Source organism: Oncorhynchus keta, chromosome 17, assembly GCF_023373465.1.
Source record: "Oncorhynchus keta strain PuntledgeMale-10-30-2019 chromosome 17, Oket_V2, whole genome shotgun sequence".
Taxonomy (NCBI): Eukaryota; Metazoa; Chordata; class Actinopteri; order Salmoniformes; family Salmonidae; genus Oncorhynchus; species Oncorhynchus keta.
In genome coordinates this window covers 42,091,428-42,113,757 of record NC_068437.1, presented here as the reverse complement: position 1 = coordinate 42,113,757, position 22,330 = coordinate 42,091,428, and the positions used below count along the sequence as shown (strand labels likewise).

The 22,330-nt window shown below is 45.1% G+C and overlaps 2 protein-coding genes across 2 annotated transcripts; both read left to right on the top strand.

The window, feature by feature from the left end:
- Window positions 1-176: 176 nt before the first annotated feature.
- Window positions 177-3,998, top strand: LOC118377949 (uromodulin). The gene is given in 10 exon segments (XM_035764879.2): window positions 177-326; window positions 445-487; window positions 580-687; window positions 769-977; window positions 1,196-1,353; window positions 2,246-2,436; window positions 2,439-2,487; window positions 2,691-2,865; window positions 3,407-3,512; window positions 3,832-3,998. Coding segments are annotated over 10 exon segments (1,182 nt in total). The 5' UTR covers window positions 177-302; the 3' UTR covers window positions 3,951-3,998.
- Window positions 3,999-7,910: 3,912 nt separating this feature from the next.
- LOC127908525 (matrix metalloproteinase-16-like) lies at window positions 7,911-8,882 on the top strand. The gene has a single exon (XM_052467068.1). The coding sequence runs from the start codon at window positions 8,333-8,335 to the stop codon at window positions 8,699-8,701; it is 369 nt and encodes a 122-aa protein (XP_052323028.1). The 5' UTR covers window positions 7,911-8,332; the 3' UTR covers window positions 8,702-8,882.
- Window positions 8,883-22,330: the final 13,448 nt, after the last annotated feature.

The window sequence follows — 22,330 nt, the reverse complement described above, 5'->3', positions numbered from 1 at the left end:
GACTTCATTTCTGTGCTTGGCCAATGAGGTTACTCGAAGGAAGTTGGGGCACTCCGAGGGAAATTAAGGTGTGTGACTGGGGGTAGGCTTATTGTTCAGATACAAATAAACAGGTGTTTTACATTCAGGTAATCACCTAGGTCTATGGTAATTACAGCTCCAGGCCTTTGGATCTGTTGAGTATATAAGGCTATGTTTTTTTTTTTGTATTCTTCAGACAGGGCTATGTTACTTTGACCTTCCAGTAATTCAAGTCAGTACAAAAATAAATATATATTTTGGGAACAGATTGCAAATAACCAATGGCGCTCAAATTCAACTTGAAGGTGTGTAGATACTGTTATGCTTGTATTGAAACAAAAGGACACGTTTAGAAACTACAATGTAGAAAATTAATTAAACCTGTTAAATGTCATGTATGTTAATTGCTGTGGAATTTACCAGGTATTTTTGGTCCTTGTCATTTTCTGCTGTGACCGTGTCCTTGGTGAGAAACACATTTGTCTGATTTCTATAGCTTGCGAGTATTTACTTGATAATTTCATGAGTGGCCTCCATTGATGTCATGTTTTCTCTCAGGAATATGCACTGTCACACACTGCACTGACACAACCAAGTGTTTGCTATCCCTCGACAAAAGCAACTGCAAATGTGCTGTTGGCTACTATGGAGACCTGTGTGACAAAGGTTTAAACATTTTGGTAGACCAGAATAACTACAATAGTTCTATTGGCATTTGTTCTTAAACTGTGTTTTAATTTATTTTAGTTGCTACCATCAATGTCATGTGTGGCAAAGACTACATTACTATCATGGTGAATGAGGACTTTTTCCAGTACTACAAAGTACCTATGGAATCTCTGCACTTGAAGAATGAGTCTTGTCGTGCCCAAAAGGAGGTCATGTCTGATGTCCCATACTACATTGTGCGGATATCAAAGGATCAGTACGTTTCCTGTGGCGGTAAACCACTGGAGGTAAGTATGATTCATCCCACACTTCATATTATCCTTTGATAATCCTGTCTCAGAAAAGGCCTAATCTCAAGGCTCAACACACTGATCTATAGTTGTCATGTGCTGATTTTGAGGGCAGAGGTTTTTACCCTTGTTATCGCAGCAAGTCCAAGTGGTGACTTATTTATGAAGCTGGAAGTTTGTTTTTACTGGCATTGTGCTCTCTCTTTTTACAACAGAAAAACATCACTCACATTGCATACGCCTTAACTCTCATGTCGGCCCCTCAAGTCTATGGAAATATAATAAGAGACCCAATGATAAAAATTGAGTACACGTGTATCTACCCATACATCCGCACTGTCAGTTTGGCGTACCCCATCATCCCCTTCTCTAGGTAAGGCCCACTCTCTAAAAATTGTTTTGATCACAACTTAATGTACTTGAAGTTTGTCTTGGTCTATTACTGGAACGACCTAACAAGTCGACTCACTTGAGATGCAATTTGTCACATTGCCTTATTATTTGATACTCGGGTTTCCTCTCCAGGAACAATTCTGGGCTCTAGTTTGAGCCTGTAGAATAGGTCCAGGAGTTATTCTTGCTAGTCTGACATTACTGATGTTCCAGCTGTTGATGGTGTTAAAGGTAAATGTTATACTAATCTTGGTTATTTCTCAATTCCCTTCGTGAAAGCCACCACTGTTTTGTAACCCTCCATGGCTAGTTGTAGGTGGTTGGTTGGAATTGAGAAAATGCTGTTTATTTCACTTTTGCCATGTGACGCAATCTTGATTTCAATGATTCTCATTGAGACAGGTGGGTGTCCACAAGTGCTGCATGTCATGAGTGTGACTCAGAAATAAAGCTGTGTTGAATGACACTTACTTGTCTGTCTCAATGGGAGAAGATTTGAAATGGGGAAGATAGTGGCATACACCGTTGTTGCATTACTTCCTTGAGGATAATGTATTGACTAACTGGGCATTTTCTAAATTCCAACAAACCACCTGCACCTAGCTGTGAACCTTTAGAAGACAGTTGTGGCTTTCAAGTGGGGCATTGAGGGATATTCACTTAGTGAGTGTTGGTAGAATATTTTGCTTACCCTTAATTTGTTTCATTTTTACCTTTATTAATACTACCTAGGTAGCAACCGCTATCCGCCATCTGGGGCAGCGAGTAATGTCGGACTAACCACTGATTTATAAGCAGGAGTTCTTCCGGTTCAGGTAATGTGGATATGACAAGCATTTCTCTCACAGTAATCCTGTGCTGTTTTGGTTCAGTGAGACTGTGATGCGGATGGGTGAGTTGGATGCCAAGGTGGAGATGGCCCTCTTCACAGATCACACCTACACAGAGGCGTTCCAAAGCTCACCGCTGATCCACCTCCGGGACAGGGTGTATGTGGAGATCAAGGTCGTGGAGCTGGAGGACGTCTTCCACTTGAGGGTGAATGAATGCTGGGCCACACAGTCCCCAAACCCAACCAGACAGACAGCTCTGTTCACACCCTGCTGCGCAATGGGTGAGTGGACAATCAACATTTATCCCTGGGAACATGTACGCCTACTTCTGCTCTTGAATCATGGCATGAACAATTCATTTAGCATGCTGTGCGCAATTAAGTTGAGCTGAGGTCAATTTGGCATGTCTGACTAATTGTGGCAGAATAGTGTTAAATTTGATGAAGGTCTTGGATTTACTCAACCCAAAACATCCCCCTCACAGGTGTGTGAATGACGAAACTGTCACCTTTCTCAATACGACAATGGGCGCCAATGGCGAGGCTTCAACCATCCGGTACAGCTTTGACATGTTCCGCTTTGTTGTGGAGCCTCATGACCTGTACCTGCACTGCGCAGTGCGCTTGTGCTCCCTGGACGATGACGAACCCTGCATTCCTGTAAGTTCACTGGCCTTTGGTGCAGCGGGCTAAGGCGGTGCTAGCTGTGTCACTACAGATCCTGGTTCGATTCCAGGTTTAGTCGCTGCGAACGGGAGACCCATGAGGCGGCGCACAATTGGCCCAGTGTTGTCCGGGTTAGGGGAGGATTTGGCTGGCCGGGTTGTCCTTATCCCATCGTGCTCTAGCGACTCCTGTGGCAGGCCAGGCGCAATGCACACTGACACGGTCGCCAGGTGTACGGTGTTTCCTTCGACACGTTGGTGCGGCTGACTTCCGGGTTAAGTAAGCATTGTCAAGAAGCAGTGCGGTTCGGCGGGGTTGTGTTTCGGAGGACGCACAGCTCTCGCCCTTCGCATCTCCAGTCTGTACGGGAGTCGCAGCAATGGGACTAGACTAACTACCACTTGGATACAATGAAATTGGGATGACAAAAGGAGTTAAAAATGCTCAAATATTATTTCTATTCATGAAGAAAATGCCTTTTCAGAAGTTGGCATGGCATACAAGATTGTCTTTTATTAATGCTTTACTGCTACAGGAGTGCAAATCTATAACCAAGAGGGCAGCAGTGCGTGGAGACCCAACTCATGGTCTACTGTCATATGGACCAATCAGGATTGACATACCAGACCGACCCCAATCTAGTAAGGATTTGTGTTTCGTTATCTAAATAAGATTAAAATATATTCTTGCCGGGCTCAAATATTGCCCTTGCTCACTCTACTTGCCTGCATTTTTTTTTTATGATTGTGACGTAGACCAGAGGGCTATACTACAAAAGCTCAACATGGGTATATGTTTTTGGTTGAGCCATTCTTTCAGTTTTCAAAATGGTTATGTAAGACTAGGCACGTTAGCTGGCTAAATCATTGATCCTACATTGTAGTATACCCCTCTGGGCTCATGTTGCAGCTAGAGGCAGGGTGGTGTGAGGTGTTTTCAATAGTCTTTACTTTGTTCCAGATCTGCTGCTGCTGATGATTCCTGTGGCTGGCATATGGGTCCTGGGCCTCTTCCTCCTCGCCCTAATCACCATCGCTAAGGCAGGAAACCGACGACTGTCACAGCTAGCAAACCGCTGACATCAACTTGAATAAAAATAATAATTTCTATGACAATTAAATGAGTCTCTCTGCAGAAATGTTGTGCCTTTGACATTTTATAAGCATGACTTACCACAGAGCACTGAGCATTCAGCCCTGTAGTTCAATGTGGCTGTGGGTTACAAACAAGTTCAAACATGAGTTACTGGTTTAAATCATGACTGGTCTCATCAAACACCAACTCCTATTATAGTGTCACTCGATTTGATCAAATAGTGAAGTGATTCTTAGTTATCAGCAGATGGCAATAGGAGCCAACTGAGGGTTCGGTCTATAATTCATCCCCAGGGGGAGGGGAGTTTATTTTCAAGAGAAATTGCTTTGTCTAATAGACTTCCCACAGTATGTAGGCTACATTAATTTTCCTCCCGATCTCTCTAGCAGTCACTGCTCTGTTTGTATTCTCAGAAGGCAGTGAGTTTATTGGACTATAAATGTAATCCAGGATGGCATGCGGTGGCTTATTTCACCTTTATTTAACCAGGTAGGCTAGTTGAGAACAAGTTCTCATTTGCAACTGCGACCTGGCCAAGATAAAGCATAGCAGTGTGAACAGACAACAGAGTTACACATGGAGTAAACGATTAACACAGTAGAAAAAAGGGGAGTCTATATACAATGTGTGCAAAAGGCATGAGTTAGGTGAATAATTACAATTTTGCAGATTAACACGTGATAAATGATCAGATGGTCATGTAGAGATATTGGTGTGCAAAAGTCAAAAACAGTATGGGGATGAGGTAGGTGAAAATGGGTGGGCTATTTACCAATAGACTATGTGCAGCTGCAGCGATCGGTTAGCTGCTGTTTGAAGTTGGTGAGGAGATAAAAGTCTCCAACTTCAGCGATTTTTGCAATTCGTTCCAGTAACAGGCAGCAGAGTACTGCAACGAAAGGCGGCCAAATGAGGTGTTGGCTTTAGGGATGATCAGTGAGATACACGTGCTATGGATGGGTGTTGCCATCGTGAACTGAGATAAGGCGGAGCTTTACCTAGCATGGACTTGTAGATGACCTGGAGCCAGTGGGTCTGGCGACGAATATGTAGCGAGGGCCAGCCGACTAGAGCATACAAGTCGCAGTGGTGGGTGGTATAAGGTGCTTTAGTGACACAACGGATGGCACTGTGATAAACTGCATCCAGTTTGCTGAGTAGAGTGTTGGAAGCCATTTTGTAGATGACATCATCCGAAAAACCGAGGCTACTGAGTCGAGGATCGGTAGGATAGTCAGTTTTACTAGGGTAAGCTTGGCGGCGTGAGTGAAGGAGGCTTTGTTGCGGAATAGAAAGCGGACTCTTGATTTGATTTTCGATTGGAGATGTTTGATATGAGTCTGGAAGGAGAGTTTGCATTCCAGCCAGACACCTAGGTACTTATAGATGTCCACATTTTCAAGGTCGGAACCATCCAGGGTGGTGATGCTAGTCGGGCATGCGGGTGATGACAGGCAGCGGTCAGTTGAAAAGCATGCATTTGGCTTTACGAGCGTTTAAGAGCAGTTGGAGGCCACGGAAGGAGTGTTGTATGGCATTGAAGCTCGTTGGGAGGTTAGATAGCACAGTGTCCAATGACGGGCCGAAAGTATATAGAATGGTGTCGTGTGCGTAGAGGTGGATCAGGGAATCGCCCGCAGCAAGAGCAACATCATTGATATATACAGAGAAAAGAGTCGGCCACGCCAGAATTGAACCCTGTGGCACCCCCATAGAGACTGCCAGAGGACCGGACAGCATGCCCTCCGATTTGACACACTGAACTCTGTCTGCAAAGTAATTGGTGAACCAGGCAAGGCAGTCATCCGAAAAACCGAGGCTACTGAGTCTGCCGATAAGAATATGGTGATTGACAGAGTCGAAAGCCTTGTCATCGCAAGGTCGATGAAGACGGCTGCACAGTACTGTCTTTTATCGATGGCAGGTTATGATATCGTTTAGTACCTTGAGTGTGGCTGAGGTGCACCCGTGACCGGCTCGGAAACCAGATTGCACAGCGGAGAATGGACGGTGGGATTCGAGATGGTCAGTGACCTGTTTGTTGACTTGGCTTTCGAAGACCTTAGATAAGCAGGGCAGGATGGATATAGGTCTGTAACAGTTTGGGTCCAGGGTGTCTCCCCCTTTGAAGAGGGGATGACTGCGGCAGCTTTCCAATCCTTGGGGATCTCAGACGATATGAAAGAGAGGTTGAACAGGCTGGTAATAGGGGTTGCGACAATGGCGGCGGATAGTTACAGAAATAGAGGGTCCAGATTGTCAAGCCCAGCTGATTTGTATGGGTCCAGGTTTTGCAGCTCTTTCAGAACATCTGCTATCTGGATTTGGGTAAAGGAGAACCTGGAGAGGCTTGGGCGAGGAGCTGCGGGGGGGGCGGAGCTGTTGGCCGAGGTTGGAGTAGCTAGGTGGAAGGCATGGCCAGCCGTTGAGAAATGCTTATTGAAGTTTTCGATAATCATGGATTTATCGGTGGTGACCGTGTTACCTAGCCTCAGTGCAGTGGGCAGCTGGGAGGAGGTGCTCTTGTTCTCCATGGACTTCACAGTGTCCCAGAACTTTTTGGAGTTGGAGCTACAGGATGCAAACTTCTGCCTGAAGAAGCTGGCCTTAGCTTTCCTGACTGACTGCGTGTATTGGTTCTGACTTCCCTGAACAGTTGCATATCGCGGGGACTATTCGATGCTATTGCAGTCCGCCACAGGATGTTTTTGTGCTGGTCGAGGGCAGTCAGGTCTGGAGTGAACCAAGGGCTGTATCTGTTCTTAGTTCTGAATTTTTTGAACGGAGCATGCTTATCTAAAATGGTGAGGAAGTTACTTTTAAAGAATGACCAGGCATCCTCAACTGACGGGATGAGGTCAATGTCCTTCCAGGATACCCGGGCCAGGTCGATTAGAAAGGCCTGCTCACAGAAGTGTTTTAGGGAGCGTTTGACAGTGATGAGGGTGGTCATTTGACTGCGGCTCCGTAGCGGATACAGGCAATGAGGCAGTGGTCGCTGAGATCCTGGTTGAAGACAGCGGAGGTGTATTTGGAGGGCCAGTTGGTCAGGATGACGTCTATGAGGGTGCCCTTGTTTACAGAGTTAGGGTTGTACCTGGTGGGTTCCTTGATGATTTGTGTGAGATTGAGGGCATCTAGCTTAGATTGTAGGACTGCCGGGGTGTTAAGCATATCTCAGTTTAGGTCACCTAACAGAACAAACTCTGAGGCTAGATGGGGGCGATCAATTCACAAATGGTGTCCAGGGCACAGCTGGGAGCTGAGGGGGTCGGTAGCAGGCGGCAACAGTGAGAGACTTATTTCTGGAGAGAGTAATTTTCAGAATTAGTAGTTCGAACTGTTTGGGTATGGACCTGGAAAGTATGACATTACTTTGCAGGCTATCTCTGCAGTAGACTGCAACTCCTCCCCCTTTGGCAGTTCTATCTTGACGGAAGATGTTATAGTTGGGTATGAAAATCTCTGAATTTTTGGTGGCCTTCCTGAGCCAGGATTCAGACACGGCAAGGACATCAGGGTTAGCAGAGTGTGCTAAAGCAGTGAGTAAAACAAACTTAGGGAGGAGGCTTCTGATGTTGACATGCATGAAACCAAGGCTTTTTCGATCATAGAAGTCAACAAATGAGGGTGCCTGGGGACATGCAGGGCCTGGGTTTACCTCCACATCACCCGCGGAACAGAGAAGGAGTAGTATGAGGCTGCGGCTAAAGGCTATCAAAACTGGTCGCCTAGAGCGTTGGGGGCAGAGAATAAGAGGAGGTTTCTGGGCATGATAGTTTCTGGGCATGAAGATTTAGAATATATTGTATGCAGGGCTCTGGATAATGCTAAATGACTTAAATGTAAATGTAAATGCATAATGCGCAGGTCTGTGCTAACAAGCTAACAGTTCGTAGGCCGAGGCTAAACAAGGTAGCAGTTAGCGGACCGGAGCTAAACAAGCTAGCAGTTAGCAGGCCGAATTAGCAAGCAAGGAGATAGCAAGGGCTAGAGAGTTAGCCTTTGGGGGACGTCGCGATGGGGTGAGTCTGTTTATTCCTCTTCATGCGGTGACATCGATAGACTGGTCGTGGGCCCGGGTATTGTAGCCCAGGAGTATGCTACGGTGGTAGCACAGGTGCTCTGGCCGGGCTAGCTTCAAGCTAAGTGGGTGGAAACGCTAGCCAGGAGTAATCATCCGGGGTTGCGGTTTAGCTAGATATGTGTTATTTCATAGTTTTGATGTCTTTACTATTATTCTACAATGTAGAAAATAGTAAAAATAAAGAAAAACCCTTGAATTAGTAGGTGTTCTAAAACTTTTGACCGGTAGTGTATGTGCTAAGAATATTTAGTCTAATCCTCAACCCCCTCTCCCAGCATTATGAACACCACCCCAAAGGTTGGTGAGGTTCGGACACTGGAGGCCATCCACAGAGCTTTCGAGGTGTGGGAGCGCGTGACTCCACTGAGCTTTGAAGATGTCGCTTTCCAAGACATCACTAACAGCAGCCAGGACACGCTAGAGATCATGCTGTTGTTTGCATCTGGTTTCCATGGAGACATGTCTCTGTTTGAGGGCGAGGGGTGGTCTCTGGCTCATGCCTACTACCCAGGGTCCGGGATGGGCGGAGACACGCACTTTGACGCTGATGAACTCTGGATCCTTGACAACCACGTCCCGTTTGCCCCCATTTCCCCCTCAATCACTATTACCGCTACTAGAAGAAAAACCCTTTTGCAATTATGTTAGCACAGCTGAAAACTGTTGTCCTGATTTAAAGAAGCAATAAAACTGTCCTTCTTTAGACTAGTTGAGTATCTGGAGCATCAGCATTTGTGGGTTCGACTACAGGCTCAAAATAGCCAGAAACAAATAACTTTCTTCTGAAAGTCATTAGTCTATTCTTGTTCTGAGAATTATTATTATTCCATGTGAGATATTGCCAAGAAACTGAAGATCTCCCTTCACAGAACAGCGCAAACGGACTCTAACCAGAATACAAAGAGGAGTGGGAGGCTCGGGTGCACAACTGACCAAGAGGGCATGTACATTCGAGTGTCTAGTTTGAGAAACAGATGCCTCACAAGTCCTCAATTGGCAGCTATTTTTTTAACCTTTATTTAACTAGGCAAGTAAGTTAAGAACAAATACTTATTTTCAATGACTGTCTAGGAACAGTGGGTTAACTGCCTGTTCGGGGGCAGAACGACAGATTTGTACCTTGTCAGCTCAGGGGTTTGAACTTGCAACCTTCTGGTTGCACTAGGCTACCCTGCCGCCCCAGTGTGTCAAACCTCTGACGGTCTCTATGGGTGTGCCACAGGGTTCAATTCTCATGCCGACTCTCTTTTTTGTATACATCAATGATGTTTATCTTGCTGCTGGTGATTCTCTGATCCACCTCTACACAGACGACACCATTCTGTATACTTCTGGCCCCTCCTTGGATACTGTGTTAACTAACCTCCAGACGAGCTTCAATGCCATACAACTGTCATTCCGTGGCCTCCAACTGCTCTTAAATGCAAGTAAAACTAAATGCATGCTATTCAATCGATCACTGCCCGCACCTGCTCGCCCGTCCAGCATCACTACTCTAGACGGCTCTGACTTAGAATACGTGGACAACTACAAATACCTGGGCGTCTGGTTAGACTGTAAACTCTCCTTCCAGACTTATATTAAGCATCTCCAATCCAAAATTAAATCTAGAATCGGCTTCCTATATCGCAAAAAAAGCATCCTTCACTCATGTTGCCAAACATACCCTCGTAAAACTGACCATCCTACCGATCCTCGACTTCTGTTATGTCATCTATAAAATAGCCTCCGACACTCTACTCAACAAACTGGATGCAGTCTATCACAGTGCCATCCGTTTGGTCACCAAAGCCCCATACACTACCCACCATTGCGACCTGTACGCTCTCGTTGGTTGGCCCTCGCTTCATACTCGTCGCCAAACCCACTGGCTACAGGTTATCTACAAGTCTCTGCTAGGTAAAGCCCCGCCTTATCTCAGCTCACTGGTCACCATAGCAGCACCCACTCGTAGCACGCGCTCCAGCGGGTATATTTCACTGGTCACCCCCAAAGCCAATTCCTCCTTTGGTCGTCTTTCCTTCCATTCCATGTGTGTTGTTGTATGTGTCGAATTGCTACGCTTTATCTTGGCCAGGTCGCAGTTGCAAATGGGAACTTGTTCTCAACTAGCCTACCTGGTTAAATAAAGGTGAAATAAATAAAGGAGCCTTCCTCAGCGATGATGGCGGCGAGTGAGTTGTTATAGGGGATAATGGCTGTAAAAAATGGAGGGAGGCTATAGATACTGAGTTGAGAGGGGAAAGGTTTTGGACACATGGAATGCCTGGCAAAGGTTGTCTAATGCAGGTATCTCATAATTCCTCCTCTCCCACCAAAGTCCCACCCCAGATAATGCTTTTCAAAGCTGTTTCCTATAGTGAATAAACAACTATGATGGTCAAATGTCTTCCAGATAAGTCGTTTTTCATTTTTCCATTTTCATCAAAAGGGATAGGTACTTGTGAAGGAGAATTAAAAATAGTTTCTAGTCCAAGTGAAGGCTTCTCCTTCACAGTGCTGTAACTATTACTAATGGTGAACAGGACTAGCACAGGTCTGCAATGACAGTATCCTGTGAAGTGTGATGAACTTGTCAAGAGTTGGAGCAGAAGATGCATACCCAAAGAAGGTTAACAGACTAATGACTCAAACTTGAAAAAAATGAACAAATAGCATTTCCACAGTAAATTCCCTGTTCAACCTCTCTTACACATACTTCTACAAGGGCTCCAAGTACTGGAGGTTTGATACCAGAAGATGAAGGTTGACCCAGACTACCCCATATCCCCAGCGTGGACCCAGATACAGATGACACAGTTACAGGCCGCAAGTGGCCAACAGTGGACCAGCCAAAACCACAACCACCAGTTGGCTCAGTCCCAGATGAGGTGGACAGAGAGACCAATTAGGATTACACCAACGATGTGGATTATGAACCTGATGCGAAGGACAAAGGGGTGGATGTGGTGGTGAGGACGGCTGAGAACGAGGCCAAGGTTATGACCCTGATCATAGTGACCGTGCCCCTAGTCCTGGTGCTGTTCATCCTACTATTGATCTATGCTATTATCAACACCCTGCAGAAGAAAGAGGCGCCCAGACTTTTGGTCCACTGCAAACGATCCCTGCAGGAGTGGGTTTGATCTGCTCCATAAATGGATTCACACACACGCAAACACATACACACACCATACATAGGCACATTCCATTTGAACACATATATACACACAAGCATTACATAAAAATACAAGCACACAGTTTCCCTATCTTTCCTCCATGGTGCTTTACCCAATCTTGATTTAAGCCTGTTTATAACAGATAATATGCACTTTTAACGTCCCGTGTTTAGATTTTTGTTAGTTGCGGTTGTAGTTTTAAGCGTGTTTTGCTAAAGATTTCCGTGAATGTCCTTATAAAACAGAGTGGTGGTGCGTGAATGTCTAACAGTTGTGTGTGCTGTAAACACAAGACCACCGTCTCCCACTGTGTCTTTCCTCTAGTCTACCCCCTCGACCACAACAGCCCAGACTTTATCCACAAAGGGGAAAAGTTTGATAGACTCCCTCGGGCGAGATTAAATGCAGGGGTTATTATCATATACATCGTGCACATATTTAGGAAGGGTTAAAGCCTGCTAGAACAGAGCTGGGTCTGGGTTACATTTCCCAGATGCTGCTAATTTAGTTGTTTTGGGTGCAGAGCCAGGGAGGGGTTAGGAGGCCTGCCAGCATTTCCTTTGCCCGAGTTAGAGTTCTCTTTTCTTAGGAGGGAGGCAAGGGGAGACGAGGAGGGAAGGAGGTGGTACATTTGTATTGTGCTCTCTGTCCGTTAGCAGAGTTAAATGATGCGTGCAGGACATGCTCTGTAAAGCTTTTACACAAATATATAAAGATTTTGCAATAAAACATGAATTAAGGCAAACCAGTCTTTGCATGCAATATTGGGTGAAAATGCTATTAGGAGTAGGCAGACTATAGTGTATTCAATGTATTTATATATACAGTTGAAGTCGGAAGTTTACATACACTTAGTTTGGAGTCATTAACCACTCCATTAACCACTCCTCGTTTTTCAACCACTCCACAAATTTCTGGTTAACAAACTATAGTTTGGCAAGTCTGTTTACTTTGTACATGACACAAGTAATTTTTCCAACAATTGTTTACAGACAGATTATTTCACTTATAATTCACTGTATCACAATTCCATTGGGTCAGAAGTTAACATACACCAAGTTGACTGTGCCTTTAAACAGCTTGGAAATTCCAGAAAATGATATCATGGCTTTAGAAGCTTCTGATAGGCTAATTTACATAATTTGAGTCAATTGGAGGTGTACCTGTGGATGTATTTCAAGGCCTACCTTCATACTCAGTGCCTCTTTGGGAAAAAAACATTATGGGGAAATCAGCCAAGACCTCAGAAAAACAATTGTAGACCTCCACAAGTCTGGTTCATCCTTGGGAGCAATTTCCAAACGCCTGAAGGTACCACGTTCATCTGTACAAACAATAGTAGGCAAGTATAAACACCATGGGACCACGCAGCCGTCATACCGCTCAGGAAGGAGACGCGTTCTGTCTCCTAGAGATGAACATACTTTGGTGCAAAAAGTGCAAATCAATCCCAGAACAACAGCAAAGGACCTTGTCAAGATGCTGGAGGAAACAGGTACAAAAGTATCTATATCCACAGTAAAACGAGTCCTATATCGTCATAACCTGAAAGGCCGCTCAGCAAGGAAGAAGCCACTGCTCCAAAACCGCCATGTCGTGTTTTTGGCGTCATTAAACTGAAGACTGTTATTTTATCAAATCAAAAACTCTGTAACTCTTATTACATGATTAACCTCTCTTTGGTAGGGGGCAGTATTTTGACCTCTGGATGAAAACCGTTCCCAAAGTTTTAAAAAACTACAATTTCTGGCTCATTTTTCCAAAAAACAGCCTGAAACTCTTTCTAAAGACTGTTGACATCTAGTGGAAGCCCTAGGAACTGCAATCTGGGAGGACTTGGCCTTATAATAAAAGTGATAGCCATTGAAAATAGTTGTGGGCCCAAACAATTTGTTAGTCGCTCTGGATAAGAGCGTCTGCTAAATGACTTAAATGTAAATGTAAATGTAAACTAACTGTTACTCAGGCCCAGAAGCTAGGATATGCATATAATTGATAGATTTGGATAGGAAACACAAAGTTTCTAAAACTGTTAAAATTATGTCTGTGAGTATAACATAACTGATATGGCAGTTGAAACCCAGAGGACAAACCACCCACCCCCCCCAAAAAAAGTTTGGGCCCACAACTATTTTCAATGGCTATCACTTTTATTATAAGGCCAAGTCCTCCCAGATTGCAGTTCCTAGGGCTTCCACTAGATGTCAACAGTCTTTAGAAAGAGTTTCAGGCTGGTTTTTGGAAAAATGAGCCAGAAATTGTAGTTTTTCTAAAATGGTGGCTCCCATTTTGGCTGTAGTGTTTCCACGCGAGTGGAAGAGAGCGCGTTCTTTAGTATTTTTCTCTGGTAATGACAATAACGATTCTCTGTCTTATATTTTATCGTTTATTTACGTATTAGAGTACCTACGGTTTGATTATAAACGTTGTTTGACTTGTTTGGAAAAGTTTTTATTAGTAACGTTTGGGATTCATTTTGTATGCATTTTGAGCTGAGTTTTTATGGATATAAAGGACATTATCGAACAAAAGGACCATTTGTAATGTAACTGGGACCTTTTGGAGTGTCAACATTAGAAGATCATCAAAGGCATTTTTTAAATCGCTATTTCTGACTTTCGTCTCGCATCTCCCTGGTAGAAATATGTTTTTCATGTGTTTGTATGTGGGGCGCTGTCCTCAGATAATCGCATGGTGTGCGTTCGCTGTAAAGCCTTTTTGAAATCTGACACAACGGCGGGATTAACAAGAAGTTAAGCTTTATTTTGATGTATTACACTTGTGATTTTATGAAAGTTAAATATTTATAATACGTTAGTTTGAATTTCGCACACTGCAATTTCACCGGATGTTGGCCAAGTGGGAGGCTACCGTCCCACCTGCCCATAAGAAGTTAAACTAATCACGTAAATGTAATTAACTAGGAAGTTTGGACACCAAGGAAAATATTCAGATGACAAAGTTATCATTTTCCTAATATAACTTTCAGATATTTTAATATCTGATCAATTAGTCTTCTAATTAATGAATTATTCTATACCTGACGTTAGTCTCATTCCAAACGCCGTAAATTGTTGGTTATCTGCACAAACCCAGTCTTCACTATGAATCATCAATAAATCAATTGTCTCAATCATTTATTTACTAACTAACTAAATAATCATATAAATGCATAAACAAACAAACAAAGTAGATATGGTCACAGGGAAATTATAGGGAATGTGCCCTAGTGGGCTAAACCGGTATGGTGGCTTGGTAGACAAAGGGACTGAAGGGCACGAAAGACAAAAGACACTACACAGTTGATAATTCTAACAATTGAAATGCTAATCCTTTGCACAATGAACGCTCACTCATTTGGTAATAATTGCAATCAATATACCCTGCTCAAAAAAATAAAGGGAACACTTAAACAACACAATGTAACTCCAAGTCAATCCACACGTCTGTGAAATCAAACTGTCCACTTAAGAAGCAACACTGATTGACAATACATTTCACATGCTGTTGTGCAAATGGAATAGACAACAGGTGGAAATTATAGGCAATTAGCAAGACACCCCCAATAAAGGAGTGGTTCTGCAGGTGGTGACCACAGACCACTTCTCAGTTCCTATGCTTCCTGGCTGATGTTTTGGTCACTTTTGAATGCTGGCGGTGCTTTCACTCTAGTGGTAGCATGAGACGGAGTCTATAACAACACACAAGTGGCTCAGGTAGTGCAGCTAATCCAGGATGGAACATCAATGCGAGCTGTGGCAAGAAGGTTTGCTGTGTCTGTCAGCGTAGTGTCCAGAGCATGGAGGCACTACCAGGAGACAGGCCAGTACATCAGGAGATGTGGAGGAGGCCGTAGGAGGGCAACAACCCAGCAGCAGGACCGCTACCTCCGCCTTTGTGCAAGGAGGAGCAGGAGGAGCACTGCCAGAGCCCTGCAAAATGACCTCCAGCAGGCCACAAATGTGCATGTGTCTGCTCAAACGGTCAGAAACAGATTTCATGAGGGTGGTATGAGGGCCCGACGTCCACAGGTGGGGATTGTGCTTACAGCCCAACACCGTGCAGGACGTTTGGCATTTGCCAGAGAACACCAAGATTGACAAATTAGCCACTGGCGCCCTGTGCTCTTTTTTTATTTTATTTTACCTTTATTTACCTAGGCAAGTCAGTTAAGAACAAATTCTTATTTTCAATGACGGCCTAGGAACAGTGGGTTAACTGCCTGTTCAGGGGCAGAACGACAGATTTGTACCATGTCAGCTCGGGGGTTTGAACTTGCAACCTTCCGGTTACTAGTCCAACACTCTAACCACTAGGCTACCCTGCCGCCCCAAAGATGAAAGCAGGTTCACACTGAGCACATGTGACAGAGTCTGGAGACACCGTGGAGAACGTTCTGCTGCCTGCAACATCCTCTAGCATGACCGGTTTGGCGGTGGGTCAGTCATGGTGTGGGGTGGCATTTCTTTGGGTGGCCACACAGCCCTCCATGTGCTCGCCAGAGGTAGCCTGACTGCCATTAGGTACCGAGATGAGATCCTCAGACCCCTTGTGAGACCATATGCTGGTGCGGTTGGCCATTGGTTCCTCCTAATGCAAGACAATGCTAGACCTCATGTGGCTGGAGTGTGTCAGCAGTTCCTGCAAGAAGAAGGCATTGATGCTATGGACTGGCCCACCCGTTCCCCAGACCTGAATCCAATTGAGCACATCTGGGACATCATGTCTCGCTCCATCCACCAACGCCACGTTGCACCACAGACTGTCCAGGAGTTGGTGGATGCTTTAGTCCAGGTCTGGGAGGAGATCCCTCAGGAGACCATCCGCCACCTCATCAGGAGCATGCCCAGGCGTTGTAGGGAGGTCATACAGGCACGTGGAGGCCACACACACTACTGAGCCTCATTTTGACTTGTTTTAAGGACATTACATCAATGTTGGATCAGCCTGTAGTGTGGTTTTCCACTTCCAGACCTCCATGGGTTGATAAATTTGATTTCCATTGATCATTTTTGTGTGATTTTGTTGTCAGCACATTCAACTATGTAAAGAAAAAAGTATTTAATAAGAATATTTCATTCATTCAGATCTAGGATGTGTTATTTTAGTGTTCCCTTTATTTTTTTGAGCAGTGTATATCCTTACTCGAGGAGCAGAATTACTGTCTTACCTCAATTAGCCACCAAATCCCTAGTTTGAAAGCAGCTGTTTACTGGAAGCTGTGCAGCGCAATTTTCCTTACATTTTCCCCCAAGTGTGCCAGCCCCCAAGCTGGCACACTTGGACCCAAGTTCCAGTTAGGGCTGTGGTAGTCATGAAATGTTGTCAGCTGGTGATTGTCATTCAAACAACTGCTTCTCACGGTAATTTACCTTAATTAACATAAACACTTTTAGCATCTCCAGCTTCCATGCATTGCCTACAAGCCACTTATGCTGACATTTGGAACGCCTACATTTTAAAAAGTCTAATAAATAAATTTAATATAGCATACACCATCACAATAAATCAATAATTTATTTTATGCAGGTCTAAAGAGACATGATATGAAGAAAATGTAGCCTATTTTAGAAGAACAGTTTAGCATTTTCCGGATCGTCCTTAGGTTAGGCAGTGGGCTACACTAGTTGATTTAGCAGGCAAGATTTGCTTATAATTCCTGTGGCATTATTTTATAGTAAGAACAATACAATTGAACATGGCTGAATAAAATAGTATATTTTTCCCAAAAAGATTTTTGTGGGAGTGCGCACATGTGGCTATTCTGTAACAAGCATTTCGCTACACCCACAATAACATCTGCTAAACACGTGTGCGACCAATTACAATTTGATTTGAATCACATTTGATTTGATTTGTTGAGAGGTTAACAATGAAACAGGGCCTCCTATATGCTTAATTGGAACACATTTATGCAACTTTAGTTGTAGTACAAACAGTAGGCTGGCTATATGTTTTGATTTCTAGTAGGCCTACATTCTAAGGCTGCATGATGCGACCAATGATGATTTGAAAAAGTTGCATGAAAGGGTAGCGCTCTGCTCTGTGTCATGTGCAGGCTGCAACCACTTCATCAGTCTCTCATTCACAATTCGACAAGCACTTGATATAATGCTCACGCATTATTCTCAATTTAATCTGGTCTTTACAAATGGCCTACTAATATATGTGTGTAATTATTTTTTTTATTTAGAATGGCCCACAAAAAAACGTCATCCATAGCCTGCACTGGAATAGCGAATGGAGTTCATGTGCAGTTACTTTTTTTAAATGCCAGGTATGCTACACCGTTTGTAAAGCGGATTAATGTGCTTAATTTTTTAACAATTGAGCAATACATTTAGCAGCACAAGAAAGTTGGTATCCACTTTTATTATATATTGGCCAGTCAAAACTCTGCTTTCACACGCAATTGCTCAATGACTGGGCTTATAAATTGAAAAAATTTGCCAACGTTATAGGATTACTGCTGTCTGTTCAGAAAGAAATTAAATAATTCTGAATATCCTACTACACCATGAGAAGGCCTATAATTTAGCCACAGAGGATCAATAGCTTCTTTAATTAAGGAAGCTGCGAATTTTCACAGCTTTTTGTTAAAAATCGCGCAACATTTCAGCGCCCTGCTACTCATGCCAGGAATATAGTATATGCATATGATTAGTATGTGTGGATAGAAAACACTCAGACGTTTCTAAAACGGGTTAAATCACGGCTGTGACTATAACAGAATGTGCGTTTCATCGAAAAGTGCAGGAAAATCTGATCACTGAAAATGGAAAAATATATCCATGCGCAACTTCAACCATTTGTTAAAAGTGACCCCCATTAAATGGAGCCGAGGTTGCAATACCTACAGCTTCCACACGATGTCAACAGTCTTGTCATTTGCCTACTATTTGTTTCTTGGTCAAACAGACACAGGGCAGAGCAGTTCTTCCGGTCTCCGACCGGATATTTTGGTTGAGATTTACCCGGACATTATTTCCAGACGCACAGCTATAGAATATAATTCGCCTCGTGATCAATTTGATCGCTTATTAACGTTTACTAATACCTAAAGTTGCATTACAAAAGTATTTCGAAGTGTTTTGTGAAAGTTTATCGTCAATTTTTTTTATTTTAAAAAATGACGTTACGTTAAAAAACACTATTTTTTTCGTTGATCACACACTCGATATCAAATCAAATCAAATCACATTTTATTTGTCACATACACATGGTTAGCAGATGTTAATGCGAGTGTAGCGAAATGCTTGTGCTTCTAGTTCCGACAATGCAGTGATAACCAACAAGTAATCTAACTAACAATTCCAAAACTACTGTCTTACACACAGTGTAAGGGGATAAAGAATATGTACATAAGGATATATGAATGAGTGATGGTACAGGGCAGCATACAGTAGATGGTATCGAGTACAGTATATACATATGAGATGAGTATGTAGACAAAGTAAACAAAGTGGCTAGTGATACATGTATTACATAAGGATGCAGTCGATGATATAGAGTACAGTATATACGTATGCATATGAGATGAATAATGTAGGGTAAGTAACATTATATACGGTAGCATTGTTTAAAGTGGCTAGTGATATATTTACATCATTTCCCATCAATTCCCATTATTAAAGTGGCTGGAGTTGGGTCAGTGTCAATGTCAGTGTGTTGGCAGCAGCCACTCAATGTTAGTGGTGGCTGTTTAACAGTCTGATGGCCTTGAGATAGAAGCTGTTTTTCAGTCTCTCGGTCCCAGCTTTGATGCACCTGTACTGACCTCGCCTTCTGGATGATAGCGGGGTGAACAGGCAGTGGCTCGGGTGGTTGATGTCCTTGATGATCTTTATGGCCTTCCTGTAACATCGGGTGGTGTAGGTGTCCTGGAGGGCAGGTAGTCTACCCTCTCCACTACTGTTCCATCGATGTGGATAGGGGGGTGTTCCCTCTGCTGTTTCCTGAAGTCCACAATCATCTCCTTAGTTTTGTTGACGTTGAGTGTGAGGTTATTTTCCTGACACCACACTCCGAGGGCCCTCACCTCCTCCCTGTAGGCCGTCTCGTCGTTGTTGGTAATCAAGCCTACCACTGTTGTGTCGTCCGCAAACTTGATGATTGAGTTGGAGGCGTGCGTGGCCACGCAGTCGTGGGTGAACAGGGAGTACAGGAGAGGGCTCAGAACACACCCTTGTGGGGCCCCCGTGTTGAGGATCAGCGGGGAGGAGATGTTGTTGCCTACCCTCACCACCTGGGGGCGGCCCGTCAGGAAGTCCAGTACCCAGTTGCACAGGGCGGGGTCGAGACCCAGGGTCTCGAGCTTGATGACGAGCTTGGAGGGTAGTATGGTGTTGAATGCCGAGCTGTAGTCGATGAACAGCATTCTCACATAGGTATTCCTCTTGTCCAGGTGGGTTAGGGCAGTGTGCAGTGTGGTTGAGATTGCATCGTCTGTGGACCTATTTGGGCGGTAAGCAAATTGGAGTGGGTCTAGGGTGTCAGGTAGGGTGGAGGTGATATGGTCCTTGACTAGCCTCTCAAAGCACTTCATGATGACTGAAGTGAGTGCTACGGGGCGGTAGTCGTTTAGCTCAGTTACCTTAGCTTTCTTGGGAACAGGAACAATGGTGGCCCTCTTGAAGCACGTGGGAACAGCAGACTGGTATAGGGATTGATTGAATATGTCCGTAAACACACCGGCCAGCTGGTCTGCGCATGCTCTGAGGTTGCGGCTGGGGATGCCGTCTGAGCCTGCAGCCTTGCGAGGGTTAACAAGTTTAAATGTCTTACTCACCTCTGCTGCAGTGAAGAAGAGACCGCATGTTTTCGTTGCAGGCCGTGTCAGTGGCACTGTATTGTCCTCAAAGCGGGCAAAAAAGTTATTTAGTTACATTTACATTTACATTTAAGTCATTTAGCAGACGCTCTTATCCAGAGCGACTTACAAATTGGTGCATTCACCTGATGACATCCAGTGGAACAGCCACTTTACAATAGTGCATCTAAATCTTTTAAGGGGAGGGGGGGGTGAGAAGGATTACTTTATCCTATCCTAGGTATTCCTTAAAGAGGTGGGGTTTCAGGTGTCTCCGGAAGGTGGTGATTGACTCCGCTGTCCTGGCGTCGTGAGGGAGTTTGTTCCACCATTGGGGGGCCAGAGCAGCGAACAGTTTTGACTGGGCTGAGCGGGAACTGTACTTCCTCAGTGGTAGGGAGGCGAGCAGGCCAGAGGTGGATGAACGCAGTGCCCTTGTTTGGGTGTAGGGCCTGATCAGAGCCTGGAGGTACTCAGGTGCCGTTCCCCTCACAGCTCCGTAGGCAAGCACCATGGTCTTGTAGCGGATGCGAGCTTCAACTGGAAGCCAGTGGAGAGAGCGGAGGAGCGGGGTGACGTGAGAGAACTTGGGAAGGTTGAACACCAGACGGGCTGCGGCGTTCTGGATGAGTTGTAGGGGTTTAATGGCACAGGCAGGGAGCCCAGCCAACAGCGAGTTCCAGTAATCCAGACGGGAGATGACAAGTGCCTGGATTAGGACCTTCCTGTGTGAGGCAGGGTCGTACTCTGCGGATGTTGTAGAGCATGAACCTACAGGAACGGGCCACCGCCTTGATGTTAGTTGAGAACGACAGGGTGTTGTCCAGGATCACGCCAAGGTTCTTAGCGCTCTGAGAGGAGGACACAATGGAGTTGTCAACCGTGATGGCGAGATCATGGAACGGGCAGTCCTTCCCCGGGAGGAAGAGCAGCTCCGTCTTGCAGAGGTTCAGCTTGAGGTGGTGATCCGTCATCCACACTGATATGTCTGCCAGACATGCAGAGATGCGATTCACCACCTGGTCATCAGAAGGGGGAAAGGAGAAGATTAATTGTGTATCGTCTGCATAGCAATGATAGGAGAGACCATGTGAGGTTATGACAGAGCCAAGTGACTTGGTGTATAGCGAGAATAGGAGAGGGCCTAGAACAGAGCCCTGGGGGACACCAGTGGTGAGAGCGCGTGGTGAGGAGACTGATTCTCGCCACGCCACCTGGTAGGAGCGACCTGTCAGGTAGGACGCAATCCAAGCGTGGGCCGCGCCGGAGATGCCCAACTCGGAGAGGGTGGAGAGGAGGATCTGATGGTTCACAGTACCGAAGGCAGCCGATAGGTCTAGAAGGATGAGAGCAGAGGAGAGAGAGTTAGCTTTAGCAGTGTGGAGCGCCTCCGTGATACAGAGAAGAGCAGTCTCAGTTGAATGACTAGTCTTGAAACCTGACTGATTTGGATCAAGAAGGTCATTCTGAGAGAGATAGCGGGAGAGCTGGCCAAGGACGGCACGTTCAAGAGTTTTGGAGAGAAAAGAAAGAAGGGATACTGTTCTGTAGTTGTTGACATCGGAGGGATCGAGTGTAGGTTTTTTCAGAAGGGGTGCAACTCTCGCTCTCTTGATGACGGAAGGGACGTAGCCAGCGGTCAGGGATGAGTTGATGGGCGAGGTGAGGTAAGGGAGAAGATCTCCGGAAATGGTCTGGAGAAGAGAGGAGGGGATAGGGTCAAGCGGGCAGGTTGTTGGGCGGCCGGCCGTCACAAGACGCAAGATTTCATCTGGAGAGAGAGGGGAGAAAGAGGTCAGAGCACAGGGTAGGGCAGTGTGAGCAGAACCAGCGGTGTCGTTTGACTTAGCAAACGAGGATCGGATGTCGTCGACCTTCTTTTCAAAATGGTTGACGAAGTCATCTGCAGAGAGGGAGGAGGGGGGAGGGGGAGGAGGATTCAGGAGGGAGGGGAAGGTGGCAAAGAGCTTCCTAGGGTTAGAGGCAGATGCTTGGAATTTAGAGTGGTAGAAAGTGGCTTTAGCAGCAGAGACAGAAGAGGAAAATGTAGAGAGGAGGGAGTGAAAGGATGCCAGGTCCGCAGGGAGGCGAGTTTTCCTCCATTTCCGCTCGGCTGCCCGGAGCCCTGTTCTGTGAGCTCGCAATGAGTCGTCGAGCCACGGAGCGGGAGGGGAGGACCGAGTCGGCCTGGAGGATAGGGGACATAGAGAGTCAAAGGATGCAGAAAGGGAGGAGAGGAGGGTTGAGGAGGCAGAATCAGGAGATTGGTTGGAGAAGGTTTGAGCAGAGGGAAGAGATGATAGGATGGAA

Bases quoted from the DNA above. Each gene is read 5' to 3' on its own strand.
- LOC127908525 (XM_052467068.1), top strand. From the start codon at position 8,333: ATGAACACCACCCCAAAGGTTGGTGAGGTTCGGACACTGGAGGCCATC.